Source organism: Haemorhous mexicanus, chromosome 9, assembly GCF_027477595.1.
Source record: "Haemorhous mexicanus isolate bHaeMex1 chromosome 9, bHaeMex1.pri, whole genome shotgun sequence".
In the NCBI taxonomy this organism is placed as follows: Eukaryota; Metazoa; Chordata; class Aves; order Passeriformes; family Fringillidae; genus Haemorhous; species Haemorhous mexicanus.
Window position 1 is genome coordinate 17,580,412 of NC_082349.1, and position 19,294 is coordinate 17,599,705.

The window sequence follows — 19,294 nt, forward strand, 5'->3', positions numbered from 1 at the left end:
GGCGAAGTTACGCGCTTGCTCTTGCTAAAATCTCCGCCCTCTGGAACTTGAGTTAATTTCACAGGAAGTTTGTTCTGTCCTTTTCTTGAGCTTTTTTTGTTTCTATTTAGGACTCCGGAGATAGTGTTTCTGAACTACGGGAATGGAGACCAGCCATTTACAGAAAGTGTACCGACGTTCTCTGGCTGCTCCTCTTCTGTCTTTTCTGGGCTGGTTTGGTAAGCATGCACAGTTTGTTTGCTTGTTTCCTGGAAGGACAAATCAAAATAAGAGTCTGCTGTAAGCAAAAATGAGATTGCTCTCAGAACTAATGAAGCACATTCGTACGTGTTTGTGTATGAGACATTTTTTTGCCCAGATCCAATCTTTAGTCACAAGTACTAAAAGCAGAAGCACAGATAAAGGCTCTAAAGCTGAAGTTAGAAGGCAGTTGTGCTTGTCTGTGTAATCTGTCTCGAGCACAGCCAATATTCAGCTCATTCGAAGCAGCAGTGGTTAATGTGGGGCCGAGGAGCTTTACTGCAGCCAGCAGTTGGCACATAGCCACAGAGCTCAGTGATTGCCCTTGGTGTGTGTGAAATGTGACTTGCACCCCATGGGACAGAGGAGAAGCTTGCATCACTGAGTTCTTCAGTAGCTGGAGTGTTGGGGAGATAAGCCTTGAGTAAAGCAGTACTCAGGACTTCACCAGTTTCACAGAAGAATTGCTACTTCTTGGCACTTGCAAAGGTTCTTTCCAGAGATTGTTTTGGCCCTCACAGTGTACAGGAGGGTTTAAGCTGCATTCCTGGACAAGGTGTTTCATTTTGACTGAGGATTGCTGCTACTTGGCCAGCAGAAGTACTTAGCTGTCTCAGGGGTTTACAAGAAGATGATCTGCTGGAACTTTGATCTGGCAGCAGAACAACTAAAAGGTCAGGGCAGTGTCACCTAAGTGACACTGCAGAGTGTGGCTTTCTACAGCTTTTTCACATGTGTTAAAGAGTGCTCCTTCCTGAAATTTCAGGTAATCTCCATTTAAAATATATTTTGTGTTTAAAAATACTTCTGATTACATTCACTAGCAGCTTCAAGGGCCCATCATGGCAGCAGTTCTATTGTCCAAGTGTGTCTTGAAGGTCACCCTCTAACATGAGGTGCAGTGAGCACATGAAAAATCACCATTTGAGTGATCTTGCCTAGTGACACACATGAACATCACTAGGAACAGTGTTCAGCACCTTAGTAATGCTTTCCTCTTATTTTAATCAGGACCTCTCTCTTCCTTCTCCTGTGTTATTCTGCTTAATTTATATATTTTCAACAATAGATGAAGGAAAGCTCTAAGGAAGCAATAGGGCTTAAGTTGCCCATGTGACTTGCTCTGGCCTTGTGCAGAGGGGTGAATTTTAGATTTAACTGTTTGCAACCAAAAGGCAAAAATGCATGACCTATAAAGAACATTTATTGAATAGGAAGCAAAAGCTATGGTAGCATGCTTTGACATTTAAAAAAATATTTTAACAGATGTTTATAAGTGGCTATGCTGTGGTGGTTGGTGCTGCAGAAAGACTTGTGCTTGGATATGACAGCTTTGGGAACATATGTGGTCGGAAGAACACTCCTGTAGAAGGGGCAAATCTTTCTGGATTGGACATGACTAATAAAAAGTAAGTGCACCAGATTATGTGTAAATCAATCAAATGTTTGAGAACTTAGTAAAATACACGTCTTCTAGTTGTCAATCATATACATCTGTGTAAATATACACTGTTGTATTGAAAGGCAAAAAAGGTTGAAATAATGCAGAAGAGTGAGTGAAATTAAAAAGTTACGATAGAATTTGAAAATGTGCTGCATTGTTATGCTTTGTGCAGCTGCCTTCTTAAAGAGGGTCTTAAGTGGGACATCAGCCAAACAGGCAGTCATTCTGTATGGCAAATCTTTCTACTTAAGGATGTTGCACACTGAAGTTCTCAGTCATTCGACTGACTCCTTTGGAAAAAGTTTCACTTGCTTTGTAGCTCTTTAAAAAAAAAGGTTCAGAATTTATACTTTCAAAAATCCAAGAAAGCTTGTTTTTTGAGAAGAGGATCTTTTTTTCTTTCTAGGTATGTGTTCTTTCTAAATTCATGCAGCCTGGAAATACAAGGCCCCAAAATCAGTTCACTCTCCTTGTGCGTGTCAAGTTGTCCACAACAGCAACTCAACTCTTTGGAAGATCTACAGAGTTTTGCAAGGAATAATGGTGTGCCACAGGGAATATGAGTACCTCAGTGTATCTGTAGAACAGTTGAGCAGCTTCCACTTTGTTTTTGTTATGGCTCTTCCACTAGGGAGTCATTACTTTCCTGAACAGTTCATGGTAACAGAAAATAGAATGTCTTGTTTCTGCTTTATTTCAAACCCATAGTTTCTAGAAAATGTTACAGCTCTCTTATGCAAATCAGAAACTGTTCATTAATTCCTGCACTGTGCTGAGATTATGTAGCAGAAAACTGACTGCTGATAATGAACTAGTGAAGTTTGGTGGAGGTGCCAGTAGGTGACCAGAGTTCATATGTTGTTTGTGACTCTTCTCCAACTGGTTCCTTTAAATGTAATTAAAACTATGGTGCAATTATTAATTCCATGAAGACACAAGTGGATTTATCCCTCTAGGCATCAGATCCCTATGGTTGATATTCCATTTTATTGTAGTTTAACCCCTGCTGGCAACTAAGTAGCACACAGCCACTCACTTCCCAGCAAAACCAGGACACACCTTGAAATTGTATTTGATTCTGGTGTCCAAGATGAAAATGCTGTCAGAAGTAGCTGTTGTGTGAAAGCAGCTCATGTTTAGTCATGTCCAACATGACATAAACACAGGTTATTTTATTATGTCCACATGACATAATAAAATAACCTGTAGCCTAAGCCTTATTGGATGGGGTGTATATAAACTTCAGACCATATGAATATAATAGCTATTATTGTTGGAGGTCAGTATCCCTTTTTTTGTTTTGTTTTGGGGTTTTTGTTTGTTTGGTTTTTGTTTTGCTGTTTTATTTGGCAGGGATTGCTATTTAAATTGACAATATTTGTTTTAATTTAATTTTGGGGTAGTTTGACATAATTTTGCATCTGCAGAAAGCTGTAAACACCTGTGAGATTATATAAGTATTTTCAGTCTAACTAAACATAATTGCATCAAATCCCAGCTAAAACTGCTTGCATGTTTATGTCAAGGCAGGGAGAAGTCTTGCATTTTGAATGGCTTGGATGTACCTAGCCTTTCTTTCCCAGAACTGCTCTCTAATGGAAAGAGTACCTGGAAATATTTCACCTAGATCCCAGCACAAGTTAGGTTTCTGGATACAGATGTATTCTATTCTAACTCAGGAGGGCCTAGTTCATTTCAGGTTTTTCTCTAGTCCTAGTGAGCAAGATTTAATGGCACTTTGGAGGAAACAGTGTGCCTGCCCTCCAGGAACATAAGTGGTAACTGTAGTTAAGTTGAGAAGGCAAAAGATTCTGCAGAGATTGGTTTAGATTTACTCAACTACCTAATTTGCTATTCACATTCCTACTGGAATATCAGGGATGCAAATGGCCTGCTAAGGGATCAAACCAGAAGTGCAAACAAAACATAGCTGTTAATGTGGGTTTTTTCTCTCAATATTTTACTAATCATAAGTTACTTTTTTCTCTCTCTGGTTTGTTGGGTTTTTTTTTTTAGGTTCTTTCCTTTGTGTTTACAACCTGAACGTTTCCAGTTACACAGTAAATCCAAAGGCAGCTCAGCTGTGTCCCACACTGCCAGTTCCACCAAGGTAAGAATGACTGGGTACTTGACAACCTCCTTCAGTCCAAACAGCTTCTTATGGATTGTTACTTTCTCACATTTTGTATTTGGCTTGATGCTTCACAGTCAGGATGGTTTTGCTTTGTTTATTTATTTTTTTGTCTGTGTATCCTTACAAGTTCTTTTATGTGCCTGTGAACATGCCAGTGTCCTGTCCCACAGAACAAACAAGGACTGCATTCCTTCCATTCCTCTACCCTTCCATTCTGCTTCCTTTTCCAAATTAGGAAAAAAGCACTCCATATGAGGAACAGCTTAGCTCCTGCACAGATTTTGCTTTCTCCCTCAATGCCAAGGATGTGGTCTTTGGCCTTGCTTCTTCTCCTGAGCCCAGAAATTTCCATCAGAATAATTTTTAGCCAGAGGGCTTGTAGCATGGATTTGTGGATGTTGCTGTCTTTGTCAAATCTGGCATTTGTGAGTCAAAATGCTTAAACCCATGATTTTTAAGTTCTGCTATGTCATGAAAATACAACAGAGAATTGGAATCTCTGTGTTTGCAGAGCTAATTCATGTGCTCTGAAGAGCAGAAAATAGAAGGACAAAGTGAAGAGAAGAGAGCAGGAGACATATAAAAACATTACATAGAGTAGATCAAAGGATAGCATGTAAATTTATGAAAAACTATGGCATGTTTCACTTATTTCCTCAACTTTCTAGGCCTTTTTTGGTTTGTCAAGAAACTCAGCAAAGTTATTCACCTTACACAGTAATATTACATGGTAGAAGCAAAGATGGTTAGTGAATTTTTTAGCTGTTGATAACAAAACCTCTCCTTTTCAGGTATGATTTTGCCATTGGCTGTTGTAGGGCAGCCAAAGTGGGACAATAAATATATGCAAGAAGCTTGGCTGGGAGTGCCAAATAATTTTGTATAAATATTTGGTGCTATTAATTGTAACTTGCAAAGATTGTTTTAGTGTGACATTTAGAATGCTTAAATATCATAGAAGCAAAAATGTTTTTTGATCTAGAATTATCTACAGCAGCATAGGTTACAGCTATGTTAGCATGACCTTTGTTTTTACATAAATACATGGGAGCAAAGCAGGTGAAGCCAGACTAGAATGGGAATAGGAGCTATGTGCTGATGGTTAATGAGTTGTTAATTTCTTTCCTCAGGCTGATCTTGAATGGATCTGTTCTGGTATAGTGATACAGGCATGACACTGTTAAGGAGTTTATTTTGTAGATTATACATAAAACTACTCTTTATAACAGAATGCTCTCTGTGGAGAATGGCAGGATGGATCTCTGAGGATTTTAAACTGTTTATCCAGTAATTAATATTTTTTTACCACTTTTGTTTCCAACCTTTCAGTAAATCTTTTCCGTTATTTAATCGCTGTGTTCCACAAAATCCTGAATGCTATTCCAAATATGCATCTGTCCTCATAAGTCTGGTTAATGAAATGGATGTTTTTCACCGAATTCTGAGTGGAATATTGGCAGGAAGAGATACTGTGATAGGACTGAGTGTCCTTGCACTAGGTAAGGTTATAAGTAAAAAGTGAATAATGATGTTCCATTAAAAGGTTAAAATGTTTCTTGTAAGTCTATATGTTTAATTCAAAAGTGGACTTTTTTCATGTTTTCTGGGCACAGTTATTTTTTAAGGAAGAGTGATCAGATTTTATCAGGAGACATTTAACAGACTGGTGAAATGCAGATCTCTGTCAGATTTTGTGGTCCATGGCATGGTTATATACCTCATTTTGGGGGCTGTAAGAAATTGTTGATGAAAAAGATTACATCAGCATGAATACTTGAACTTAATTCTTACATAAAATGTAACTAAAAAGCTAGTATTTCCTGTGGTGAAATATATCAGCTATAAGTTTCTTATTATTTAAGTTAGAGGTAACTATGTGCTTTAAATGTTAGAAAGGTGTCCAGCTTTATTAAGTGCTGTTGCTATTAAGATTACTGTTTAAAAATAAAAGCTAAAATTCTGCAAGAACCTTAAATTTATATTTAAAATGAAAAGGGTTGTAACACTCAAACTTTATGTATTTTTCAGCCTTCTCTTTGATACTGGTTTTAGCCTTCAGATTCATTCAGACTCTCTTCATCCATACTCTGATTGCACTGGTAGTGTTCGGGTTGTTGTGTAAGTATATTTACTGTTTCACTGTACCGAAGGATTAGCAGCTGAACAAACAGCTATCCTTTATTTCCGTGGCCATCCTCAGTAACCTTCAGCTTACCACAGTCCTTTCCAAGCTGAGGCCTGCTTGCCTTTTGGTGCCAAGGTCTGTGCTGTTCCAGCTGCTGAGTGTTAGGATGATGGTGATGTTTATTGTTTTTATAGATGCCTAGAAACAACATTTCTTTTGGCAGATGAATGCAGTTATGAAAATGCTACTGTTTCAAAGAATGCTTAGTGCACTCTTATACTGCCTGCTTTAGGAAGGGAGAACCATAGGAATGTGTCTGGCTAAAGTTTGTCATTCCATGGAAGTTAGCTTTGGATCCCCACAATGAAATTACATGCCTGAGCTTTCGGATAACTGCAAGAAATCCAAATGTTCTGCTGCGGTTTTTCCTCAGACTGACAGGCCTTTATTGGAAGTTTCTCTGTGCTCACTGATCCTGTGCCTCAGTTGGGGGACTGGCAGTATTCCTGAGCCCTGTGGGATGGTGGGGAGGGCAGGACACTGGGAAGGGAGGCCAGGCAGCAGCAGCAGCGTGCCCTGCCCACCCTCACGCTGCTCTGCTCTGCTCAGTTGTCTCAGGTGTTCTCTGGTGGCTCTATTATGACTACAGGAATGACCCCAGCACTGAACTGGAAACTGAAAAGGAAAATGTAAAGTTCCTACTTGGATATGCCATCTTCTCAACAATCATCACTGTAAGTAGCGTTTTGTCCTAAGCAATGGCAGAGGCTGTAACTTGAAAACTTGAACTACAGTGGTTCTGCAACAATAAAAATAATTCCTAATTCTTTTCAAATTGGAAAATGAGAGCAAATTCTAAGATCTTCTTACATTCATTCACATATAATCATGAAATAATAGAATGGTTTGGGTTGGAAGGGACTTTAAAGATCCCTAGTTCCAAATAGGTTTTTAGGCCCCCATCAAAATTACAAAAATAATTTTATATATTCATTGTGAAACTTGTTTTTCAGCCTTGCCATACTTCAAACCTGTACAAACTGTGTCAGTGTTGTTGGTGTAAAAATGCCAGAATTGTGTTCCATGCCCATTTTGTGCTGCATCAGCTCACTGGAGAATCATGTTGAATATACACAGGGGCACTGGCTGAGCATGGACATGAGATCTGTGGATTCATCCCACCCTGCCAGCAGGAGAAAGGGGTGGCAGCTCTTTGAGACAATGAAAGGGGCAGTGAAACACAGGCAGCATTGTCTAGGTCTCAGGTTATGGGGTTAAATTCTGTTTTTCTCTCACTGATGTTGTTTTACAACAGAAAATCTGAGTGTGGCTTGCAACTTCTGAAGAGAGTTTTTTCACTCTGATGTTGCAATGTTAAAAGGAGCCATTTCTCAGTTTGAGGGTTCAGTCAATTTGTACTTCATGAGACATTTGTCAAAGCAGTTGTCCTGTTGTCTTAGAGATGAGTAAGATCCATATGGAATTTGCCAGATATGAACAGTCTGACAATTTACAGTGACAAATATAAATGTGTCACCGACCAGATTTTTTTTTTTATATCCTCTATAAGTTATGACCTTTTTACATCTGCTGATACTAAAAAGGTAAGAGGAAGTTTCTTTGAATGCTTGTGTGTTCCAGCACAACTGACTGTTGTTTGCAGAGCTGTGGGAACAGCCACTGCTGCACATTATGCTTCTCTTCAGAGTTGGTGGCTTCTTTCCAGAGCAGGCAAGAAAACTAGTGAAGGAACTGCCACTGGTTGTGTTTATTGCTTTAAGGAGTCCAACCTCCCTTTTAATTGCTGTTCATAGTTCCTTGTCACATACAAAGAATTGGGGATTTTGTGGGATTTTTGACTTGGGGTTTTGTTATTGGCGGGTTGGGTTTTTTACTTTGGAAAGATGATAATTTATTTAAATTAAATAAGTTTTCATTGCATGTCTGCTTTGCTCCTATACATACATAGCTCAGAAACTAGTGGGGTTGTGGACTGCAGGAAAGGACTGGGTCTCCTACCATTGTGAAAGTGAACGGTGGCAAGCTGACCTGAGTAGAAAGTTTAAAAGTCCATGACATGCAGGGTATGTGAAAGAAATGTGTAGTGTGTAATGTACGTTTATGTTTGCTATAAAGCAAAACAGACAGTTTCCATTAGATGAATTAAAGTCTTATGGATCCTATTTTTTTCAAAAAAACCAGCAACGGCTATTGTAGGAAACTAAATTTTAATCCACAGGCTCTTTGAGAACATAGGCAATGTCTTGGAAGGAGTTTCTAATGTGTAGTAAGATTGTATAAATTGCTTTGTTGTCATGTCTTTGTGAAATCTGTATCATCTGATCCCACATTTGACAACTCTGATAATTTTCTTGAGGTAAAACCCCTAACAATTTGTCTTTTTATTTCCTGAAACAGGTTGCTCTGCTCTCCCTTATATTTGTACTAAGAAAGAGGCTTCCATTCTCTGTACAGCTCTTTCGAGTTGTTGGCAAAATCATTGGCAGAATTCCTTTCCTCCTGTTCCAGCCACTCTGGACTTTTCTGATTCTCATTGTGTTCTGGGTATTTTGGGTTGCTATACTGCTTAGCTTAGGAACTGCAGGTAAGCACATGCTTTTCATGTTTCTGAGTGCTATCCCTTTCCTAAATTCTCTTCTTAAATGTGGGACCTCTTGGTGTTGGTGTACAAAATGTGGGCTAGCATTGTTTCACAGCTGAGGGGGTTTTTTGGTTTTTGTTTTGGTTTGGTTTGGTTTGGTTTTTGTTTTTTGTTTTTGAAACTGGCCTTGTGGGATACCTTATCCCTGTTTCAGACCAGGCTTTATAGGAAGGACCATCTCCTGAGCTATCAACCAACTGTTCATTTAAGATAAACATTAACTGTAGTAAATTTAGTAATCGGACAATAGAATTAATTATAACACATAGATTTTCTAAATATATAATTACCAAGAAGTATGAGAGCAAATATTACATCCTTGGTATTAAATCAAGCTGACTTGATCTTAATATGCACACACAAGGATGTAAAGTTTGCCCTTATTATATCTACATTTAGAAAATGCTAGCTGAGTCTGTTGTATTCAAAAGCTTTTGGAAATGTAGCAGTCATTACAAAAGCTCACGTGACAGAAACAGCTTGATTATAAGAGCAGGATGGGAAAACATTGGTATTTTCTGGATGCTTTTACAGACTCTGCAGGAAAATAGTGACTTGCACATTATATCCAAAAGCAAATTCTACATATATTCACAGAGGAGTAAAACCCAATGCAAACTGCTTTTGAGAGGCTTTTAATGCTTTTTCCATGTTGTGCCATTTTCCTTCATTGGTTATATTCTGTGTTTCCTGCTAGGCATTTTCATTCAACTTTTTTCTTTTTCCTCTGCCTTCTTGGAGGGTGAGATTCAAACAGTTTATGACCTGCTGTTATATTCATAGTGCAGCTCAAAGGTATTTTATGTTTTGTCTTCTTTCTAGCTTAGAAGGAATGCTGATCTTTTCAGCAAGTGTTGCAAACAGTACAGAGGACAGCACAAACTTACTGCACAGCAGAGTGATGATAAAGTTTCAGTTTTGAAAGACATTACTTTTTCAGATTTAGCATAAGAAGGGAAGGTCAATATATTGCTTTTATGTAAAACATAAGGTTTTACAGAGGTACTCTGGCCGGGTATTTTTAGTGCAGGTGTCAGTCCTTGTAAGATCTTCCTGTTAGAAGCATGTTAATATTTAGAAGAGCACGTGTGCATTTTATAAATAACCCAGATCACTTCTCAGTTAAAACCCGAGTATGCATGCAGAAGGGAAGGCGCCGCTCTGTGTTGGCCGTGTCGCGGGCTGGGTCGGGCGCTGTGTGTCCCGGCCGTGCCCATCGGGCACTCCGGGGGCCGTCCGCCGCTCTCCCCGCCAGGGGGCGCCGCAGCCCGCGGGGAGCGCCTCAGGCCCGCCCGCCGGGGCAGCGGCTGCTGCGGGGAGCCGGGGGGAACAAAGGGCGGCTCGGCCCGCCGTGCTCCGGGCTGGGCCGGCGCTGCTCCTGAGCCCGCCGTGCTCCGGGCTGGGCCGGCGCTGCTCCTGAGCCCGCCGTGCTCCGGGCTGGGCCGGCGCTGCTCCTGAGCCCGCCGTGCTCCGGGCTGGGCCGGCGCTGCTCCTGAGCCCGCCGTGCTCCGGGCTGCGCCGGCGCTGCTCCTGAGCCCGCCGTGCTCCGGGCTGCGCCGGCGCTGCTCCTGAGCCCGCCGTGCTCCGGGCTGGGCCGGCGCTGCTCCTGAGCCCGCCGTGCTCCGGGCTGGGCCGGCGCTGCTCCTGAGCCCGCCGTGCTCCGGGGCACGGCCCGCGCAGCGCCTGAGCCCGCCGTGCTCCGGGGCACGGCCCGCGCAGCGCCTGAGCCCGCCGTGCTCCGGGCAGAGGCGGCGCAGCGCCTGAGCCCGCCGTGCTCCGGGCAGAGGCGGCGCAGCGCCTGAGCCCGCCGTGCTCCGGGCAGAGGCGGCGCAGCGCCTGAGCCCGCCGTGCTCCGGGCAGAGGCGGCGCAGCGCCTGAGCCCGCCGTGCTCCGGGCAGAGCCGGCGCAGCGCCTGAGCCCGCCGTGCTCCGGGCAGAGGCGGCGCAGCGCCTGAGCCCGCCGTGCTCCGGGCAGAGCCGGCGCAGCGCCTGAGCCCGCCGTGCTCCGGGCAGAGCCGGCGCAGCGCCTGACCCGGCCCGCGGGCTGAGCGCACGGACAGCTCCGTGTCAGCCGGATTGCTGTTTGGATTTCCAGTCCCTTACTCTACCTCAGGTGCGCTTTGTGATTCAAATCTTGGACGACGAGCGCTAAACGAGATTTGGTATTAAGAATATTCCATTAGGCTGTCGCTCAAATTTTCAACCCAAGTAGGAGTCCTCTGAAATGCTCTCTGTTAAAGCAGCTCACCATCAGATAAGCTGGGGGTCGTTCTGCTGTTCTAGGATGACATACCCACACATCCTGTAATGACAAATGCATACAGTACCCTACCATTAATGATGCACTTACAGGACACCTTGGTAGGATTTATTCGTTTTCTACAATTGTCCTGTAAGTGGAAGATGTTTCTTTTTGTTTTGAGTTTTGGGGACTTTTTGCACCACTTGAGAGTTCTTCTCTGAAGATCTCCAAAGATATGCTTTTTCTTACAAAGCTATTTGTTTTCTTCATTGACAAATAGTTGCCTGTCTAGAATTCAGCTTGTAATATACAGATGATGGTTTTCTTGGGTTTGACACTTTGGCGTTTTCTTCTCACTAATATGTTTTCTGAGGCTGTGCGGACTGTATTTTAAATGCAAATATACCAAGAAAGCTGAAAAAATGAAATGTTTACAATGACACTAGTCTTTTGTCTAATACAGGGAGATGGGTAAATGAAATTGGCTTGCTGCTGTGCTGCACCTGTTCTTAACATTTTCTTTGAGTCTCCACTAGTTATATAATATTTATGGTGTCTCTGCATCTTAACAGTTCTGGAGCACTTGATCCTTGCTTCAGCTGTGGCACACCTGATCATTATGTGACCATGCAGGCACCTTATTTACATCTCCTCCCAAAGTTAGTGTTACTCTGAGAAAAAACCCTGACTTCTTGGGAGTTGTAGAAAGCTATAGTCTGCACTTGAAAGGTGCTTATGCACATGACTAATTTGAAACACATGGATAATCCTATTAAAATCAGCGGGACTACTTATGCGTTTTAGGGTAGGCACCTGCCTAATTACCTTGGTATTTCAGAATCTGTAAGAGCAGCAGAGACTGAGTGAATTCCAGACCTAGAAAACTAGGAGAAATGCCAAGACTTCTTGAGAATTTAGGTAGCACAAGCAGTGGCACCAGTTAGAACCATTAGCTGGCTAGAAATGGAATTGAGCTGTTCTTTGGAAAAGCTGATATGTCTTAGGGTTATTGAGTTTTATTGCTTGCTAATTTGTGGGTATTTCATTGCAGAACCGAAGTGGCCATGTGGCACAGCAGAGAATGTGTTTCAGCTTTCCAGAGTGCAGGAGCTGTGAGGTCTGCATGGTGTGAATACTGTGAATGTAGGGTGAGAATGTTTTTTGTGTAATGAAGGTGCATCCTACAGGCAAGTGAGCAGCAGCACTGCCACATAAAGCTGTGCAACAGCAAAATGAGCAATGAAAATGTATTTCCTGCAGGGGCCTTGACATTCCAATTACAGTCAGGTAGCTTACCTGTAAATACCTTTACATGAAAAAGCACAAAATAAGATAACACAATAGATTGTGTTGCAGGAAGCACTAAGATTCAGTGTATGATTCCAGAACCTTTCCTCACAGTGGGAGAGGCACAACATATTTTCATGTTAACAGGAACTGATAAACAGGCTCTCAGTATTTTCTTGTCAGTGGCTCTTTGTTTGTGATAAGGAAATTGCTGGACTAGACTTCCCAGGAATTTTTGTCTCTTACAACAGCCTGTTGCTGCAGGCATCAGCAAAGCCTCAGAGCAGCAGCTGCTGAATAAGGACATCTGACCTAAATGTGGCAGTCCCAAAATGTAGCTGAAGGTACCGCACACAGCCAGCACTGACTGGTGTCCCACTGCCTGGCTGTGCTGGCTGCCAGGGCAGCGCTGTGCCACGAGTCCCAGGGGAAATTGAAATTCTCCTGGGTTCTGCTGCAAACACTTGGCCTGTTTGCATTGTTAACATCACTTCTTTTGAAGTATTGGCAGCAGATCAACTTGTACTGATCAAAGGCTTCCAGATTTGGTGGGTCAGATGTAGGGAGTTCAGTTCTTTACTGAGTTGTTAATGTCCTTGCTAAGAGAGTATGGTACACTGGGAAGATTCATTGTGTCCTTGGAGAAAAATATTGTGTTGACAGATTAAACTGTGTTTCAGGGCTTTGTTGAAAAAGTTTAGTTTGTATGAACAGATAGATCATAGTACAATGATGAGGAAAATGGCATATACTCTTCTTGACAGGTTATCTAGGACAGCTTTAAAGTTTATCTGAGTTACTGATATAGAAAAATAGCCTTACATGTAGTTCTGCTGACAAAATCAGGCATGTCTGGTAGGCCCAGAAGACAGGAAATCTGACAGAGATGTTTATCTCATTAAACAGATTTTTGTGAAATAACAAAACTAGTTTACCATACCTGACCAGCAAAGTGGTCGAAGGTGAAGTCACAGGTGGCTCTGCCTGATTTCTGCACAGCACTGTGCACGTGTGCAAGTACAAGGTTGTCCAGGAAAGACAAAGCCATTACTGTTACTACTGCAGGTGGTTATTTCAGTAAGCTGGTAAAAAGCAAACAGGATTAGCTTGCTATATGAACATTTATCAGTCTTCATGACAACATTACTGAAACAAAGCCTGAACAGGTCTATTTTGGAAAAAGAAATGTTCAGGTGGATTGTATGGTGGAAAATGTCCTTAATTCTGCTACCAAATGGTGTAATGTCTTTGCATGAAAATGGAGAGGTAGGATACCTTGTGTGTCACTGACATCTTGTTTGCCTGAGTTCCCTTAGTGAAGGCTGTAGGTTATGGATAATGAGTGTATTTGGCTAGTTGTTTGTGCTGCAGGAAAAGGCAGGCTAGAGCCTCTGGAAGAAATATGGCAAATGAAAAATCTCTTGAATTCATAATTACATGGTGCCTCACTCATTTTAATGACTTAAGTAAATGATTATATCCTCAAAAACTCCCCTTAAAAAACCCTCACTTTTGCAAATTTAAAACCAGTGAGGCACAGGATGGAGAGGAATGATGGGGAGTTTGTGAGAAGAAATCTGAGCAGTAGCTTTTTCAAGCCATCAAATATCTAGCACTTCACAGACTTAAAATTCATTTGAATATATTGGAAGCACTACATTATTTCTGTGAATGACCAACCGAACAGCACTGGGGAGAGCTTGCCTGTTCAGCCAATATTGTTAACCTCTCAGAAAAGAAAATATCTAGAACACGTCTGTATTTATGTACCCATGTAGCATTTTTTAAGTCTTTCAAAGAACTTTAAAATAATGTTGCAGTGCTACTATGGGATAGGTGGATATTTTTCTTAATTTACAGACTAAAAGTCTGCATCTGAAAACTTAAAAAAAGCTTGTCTAAACATGATGGTATTGTTGAAACAAATCTTTACTGTTTCTCCTTTTAGTTATTCTCGAGTAAGAAGTCTGTGGCTGTAGAAAAACAGGCCAGAAAGGAACCATTTCCTAGATAGCTTTGTATACGTGGTGGTTTTGAACTTGAATGTGGTGTGTTGTCCTCTAAGAGAGCACAGAGTCATACAGTCATTTAGCTTGGAAAAGATCTTTAAGATCATCAAGTCCAGCTGTAAACCTAACACTGCCAAGTCCACAAAATGAATACATGAAGTATTAAAGCTTAAGTTATATTGCTGTTTGAGCAGTAATAGCCAATTCTGTCTCACTTTATTTCTTTCATGGAGTTGGAATAAGAAACTACTCACCTCCAGAGATTGTTTTATTTGGTGAACTTTTGGTGAACATGTTTCTCTTTAAGGTTAGCAGACTTAAGGCCTGGTAAAATTGGAAAAAAAAAAAAAAAGAAGCATATTAGGAACCTAGAGACCTTTTACTAGGATCAAATTGTCCTAATGCCATTATCCCCTGACTACCCTTCAGAATCAAATGCCACAAATAGGATTGCACAGAAAAAAGGTCTGATTGTTGAGGAATCTGAGTTGCCCCCACCTTTTGTGAAAAGCCATCTATGAATATGAAATACATTCTTTGTTGGTAACAGAAGTGGAAGGAATGTTTTTAGCTTGGATAAGTTAATTTGTCCATGCTCCTAGATACAGTAGTAACATTGGAGCATGTACTACCATACATGCCATAAACATAGTCTGCTTTTTTTCCCCCCCAGAGAGCCTGCATTTATCTGTGTGTATTTTGCACAAACATTGCAAAGTATAGAGAGCAGAAGACTGATGGCCATGGTTCTGATTAGTAATAACAATTAAAATATTTGTTTTGTTTTGCTGCAACAGGATGTTATGTATCCTTACTATTTTTCTGCAGTCTTTCTCTTCTGCTTCTTACAAAAAAAACCCTAAAGCATTTCATAACTATGCATTTATTTCAAATTTTAATAATGAAAATCAAGATTTCATTTACTTCTGAACTATTTGATTAATCAAGTCTAGAGTAATGTCTTCTCAGATATCTTTACTAATATGTAGCTTTCCTTTTTCCTTTATGGATAGCTGTGTCTCAATCCCAATTTAAACACAATCTTGCTTTTAATGAGATTTTATTTTTCAAAATCCAAGTTGAATTATAAAATGTTGTTTCTCTTACTTTGTTAGAATGGACAGAATTAAATAGCATCACAATTTTTTTTTTGTAACTTTACTGAAGAGAAGTTAAGAGAACATGCACAGAAGCACTTCCATGTCCTTCTTTGTCCCTGTCCCCATTTCTCCTCTCCCCCCTTGTCTGGCGTGTTATAATAACACAGTGGTGTAATCCCAACTTCAGGTACTGCACAGTCCACTTCGGGAGGACAAGTAGAATACAGAGCTCTGTCTGGAATTTGCTACATGGCATGGTATCATTTCGTTGGCCTTGTCTGGACTAGTGAATTCATTCTTGCCTGTCAGCAAATGGTGATTGCTGGGGCAGTGGTTACTTGTTATTTCAACAGGTGAGTGCAGAATTGCCCCTGATAGTTTTTGGGGTTTTCCAGCATTTACTTTCGATCTTTTTCTAGGAAAAATAGTCCCAGTTAGACTGCAATTCATGTCAATATTGGGAATTCAATTTACTATAAAATAATGTTGCTTGTTGTAAGATCTTGAGTAAGATTTTGCAATTTGCATGATACTAATGTGACTCACCCTTGCTGCTGCTGGAGATGCTGGGCCAAACTGGGCCTTGATATTGGAACTCTGCTGGCTCTGGGGGAGTTACCATTCGGAAGGCACAGGCTGCATGGCACCCTTTTCCAGGAGACTGCGTTAACTCCAAATGAGATGCAATATATTGTTCCTTGGTAATTTCATGTATTCGTGGGCAGTTTGACCATTGCATTTTGGTCAATACACCACATTTTTGGTGCAATACACCACATAAATCCCCAAGGCAAAGGCACTGTCCATATCTTGTTAGTGCAGAGCGGGGAAGCACCTGTAGAAACTGCTGTGATGACATTTGCTGCTCTGCTAGGGGCTTCCGCTTTCCAGCTATTTTTTACTGCTGCAGGAACTGGCTGCCAAGTACAGAAGGTTCCTGCTCCCAGTTGTACTGGTATCATTTTGTACAATACCATTGCTCCTCTTGCTTGCCAGGTGACCTGTACTGTTGAGAAAGTTGTGTTTGCAAGGGGAAATGCAACTTTTCTGTGGTGGTAATCCCTTGTCCTGGCCTTTAGGCTGTCAGCACAGGTCCACAGAGATGCAGAGCAGTGCAGGAATGGGGAGAGGGTGATTAGCTGCAGGAGCAGCCACACCAGCAAGGGCAAGGGTTATCTTGAGCTGCTCCAGCAACTCTGAGCTTGTCTGCTGTGTGTTTTTAATGTATTCCCTGGGGCTATATCATAAAGGCATGTCACAAGAGTTTGTTTATGGGATCTTACAGACAGGCTTTCTTCTTGTGCTCTGAGTGCTCTGAGGAAATGGCACGGCCTTCCCATGCGGAAATCTCCTTGCACAGCACGCTCAGCAACGCGCTGCACAGCCAACAGCCACGGCTGAGCTGCAAATGGGGTGGCCAGGGGGGTTACTCTGCCTGGGTTAGCTTTACAGGATATGTATATTTGGCCTGTAATGCCATGACTGAAAATGGATTTGCCTTCTTTTATTTTAGATTGAGTATGAATACACAAAAGATTGCATTAATTTAATAAAAATAGGTAGATTTTCTTGCTTAATGATTACATTTTACAACTTGTGGAAAGGGCTTTGTCTTTTAAAAAGCCTTCTTTGTTATAATTGGTATTTTACATGAGGGTTTATTGTCACCTTGATGTGCTTAGGTGTTGTGTATCTATTTACCTTTGCAGGGAGATGAGCCTTTCCCCCTCTCTGGGAGTAAAGGAAGGTGATATGGTAACTCAGTCCATCACAGGCATCACAATTCTGTCCATGTCTGAGCTTCTATAGTAGCTCCAGTGAACCTATATCACTGCACAGATTTGAAATTAAGGATTGGGTTTATCTACCTGACTAAGGTGTTGAAATACATATCTCACCCAGTAAGTTAAAAATGAAGGTTTATGGATGTGCACCAAAGACATTGAGAGATGAACTGGAACAAACTTTTAAAGGCTTCCTCTTCAAATGTATCTGCAATATTTATGGCCATCCTTTGCCCTACTTATGTACTTGACCTAAAAGAGCCACCATCATAAATGTAGTCAGACCTATTCCATGTGGCTTTGAGATAAGGTAAAAGTGCAGTACAGTCTGTGTGGTCTCTGTCGGTCTCATAATGTCTGCTCTATTACAAATCTTGTAATTTATTGTGTTTGTTTAAAAATTGAGATTCACTTGAGGAATAGAAGAATCATTCCTTAACATTTCTGAAGTATTTTATACTGAAGTTATTTTTAGACAGTCTTTGGAATTGGTGAGACATAAGTGAAGAAAACTGTAAGCATAGCTCTTAAGAGAATTTTAAAGAAATGAAGAAACACACTTTTCTCCCATTCAAATATCTATGTCTGTTGGGTCTGTCAAGATGACATTTTTTTCTTCTCACAAAAAATGTTTTTCAAATGAAAGCCAAGATGCATGTGTGATCATTTGATTCAAGAAACTTAGTGTTAAAAAAAGACTCAGTGTCACAGAGCTCATAAGTAAATGAAGGCAATTGACAGTAGTGAAGAAATAAAATTATTTAAAGATAATGTGGTGTTGAATACAGGTCCAGAGGAGTTTGGAACAGTAGTGTTATATGTAAATCAAACAATCTCATGATAACATAAAACAGAAACACCAAAGAGGAAAAGCAAGCTGTGGCTCTATTCAGTCTTATACCAAATCAGGCAGATTCCCAGATTTCCCTGATACCTTGTTCACATGCACAGAATCCACTGCACAGTGATTGTGTGCTTGTGCGAAAGGCACTTCAGGATTGCAGCCACATAATGCACAAAGGTGGGTGAAACTTCAGCCTTGGGAGCAATGGGAGTAGGCTTGAGCCTGTCTTGAGCTTGTTTACAGACATAACCATCACCTGTTGCTGTGTTTGGCCTTTTTCTTGTTTCCCACTCTGAACCAGAATTACAAGGAAAATCTGTTCTTTTCCTCATCTGTGTGGAGGCAAAGCAAAATCCTTGTCAGACCCTGTTCTTGTGCGAATTCCTTTGCTAGGAAAAGGAGCTGTGGAAAAGCATCCAAATATGTAAAAATTTATCTAAACTAAGCTTCAAATTTTAAATTGTTTTTTACATTCTTGTTCGTTATTTATTCATGTTAAAAATATCAAAACCTTTCTTTGTTTTTCCCTTCAGTGACAACTATGTTATTAACACAGGAATAAATTTTCTTATTTCTGTGTTTCTTATCACTAGTTAGCCTTTAACTGGCAGCAAATTAATAATTTGTATGCTGAGATCAAACTAACACTGTTGTATGTAAGGAAGTGTTTCGGGGAGAAAAAAACAATGGCTCAATATGAATAGAATAATTCATCCACACTACAATGCATGTGTTTCTAACACAGAAACCTGATGACTCTAAAAAAACCCCAAACTGCCTTATTCAGTATAAAATTCCACTATCCCCCAAGCTGTTCCCCTCGTTTTAAGACAAAAATAATAAATGCTTTGCTGGAATTTCCTATTTCAAATAATGTGGTATATTCACATATTTAAATACAACTTTTCCACTGCAAAGTTTTTTGTGTTTTGAATGAACTGCAGTGATACCTTCAGGATTCTTGCAGAACTATAATCCCACTCCTGAATATAGTGTGTGTGATTTAAATCCTTGCTGAAGTGAGGATTTAATACAATTATATTTTTAGAGCTTCTTAGCTCAAAGCAGTCATTCTCTTATTGGTGTCTGATCTTTATGTAGCTACTTAGTCAAACTGCTGCTGGTTCTGTTGCCTAACTAAATATTTCAGGGTTGGGCCAGTTGCTTAAGAGTTACTTTATGGAAGATCTACTTATGACTATTGATCCGTATGGGGTTTTTTTATCCTGTGAAACATTTTTATATGTACTTAGAGTGTTAATCTAGTTGATTTTTTTTTTTCAGCATTTGACAAGGGGTGAGGGAATGTCTTTAAGTTGATTTCCTGAGGTTTATATAAATTCTTGAGAGCTGTGTCATATTACTGTCTGTAAATGACTGACATTAAACTGACCTTTATAAAGGAAGCAAAGTAATAAAACTTG

The 19,294-nt window shown here is 40.7% G+C and overlaps 1 protein-coding gene across 7 annotated transcripts in view; it reads left to right on the forward strand.

The window, feature by feature from the left end:
- SLC44A3 (solute carrier family 44 member 3) overlaps positions 1–19,294 on the forward strand; it is an 84,278-nt gene that overhangs the window by 48,349 nt on the left and 16,635 nt on the right. For 5 of the 7 annotated variants that reach the window (XR_009487500.1, XM_059854292.1, XM_059854291.1 and 2 more), the window contains 9 exons: positions 111–218; positions 1,507–1,649; positions 2,091–2,227; positions 3,701–3,794; positions 5,148–5,317; positions 5,847–5,936; positions 6,553–6,677; positions 8,362–8,548; positions 15,430–15,595. Coding sequence is in view for 6 of the 7 variants with exons in the window: in XM_059854292.1 (XP_059710275.1) it covers positions 111–218; positions 1,507–1,649; positions 2,091–2,227; positions 3,701–3,794; positions 5,148–5,317; positions 5,847–5,936; positions 6,553–6,677; positions 8,362–8,548; positions 15,430–15,595 (1,220 nt within the window). In the remaining variant the exon portion in view is untranslated. The remainder of the gene's footprint in view (positions 1–110; positions 219–1,506; positions 1,650–2,090; positions 2,228–3,700; positions 3,795–5,147; positions 5,318–5,846; positions 5,937–6,552; positions 6,678–8,361; positions 8,549–15,429; positions 15,596–19,294) is intronic. The other 2 variants (XM_059854294.1, XM_059854293.1) reach the window with 1 other exon arrangement.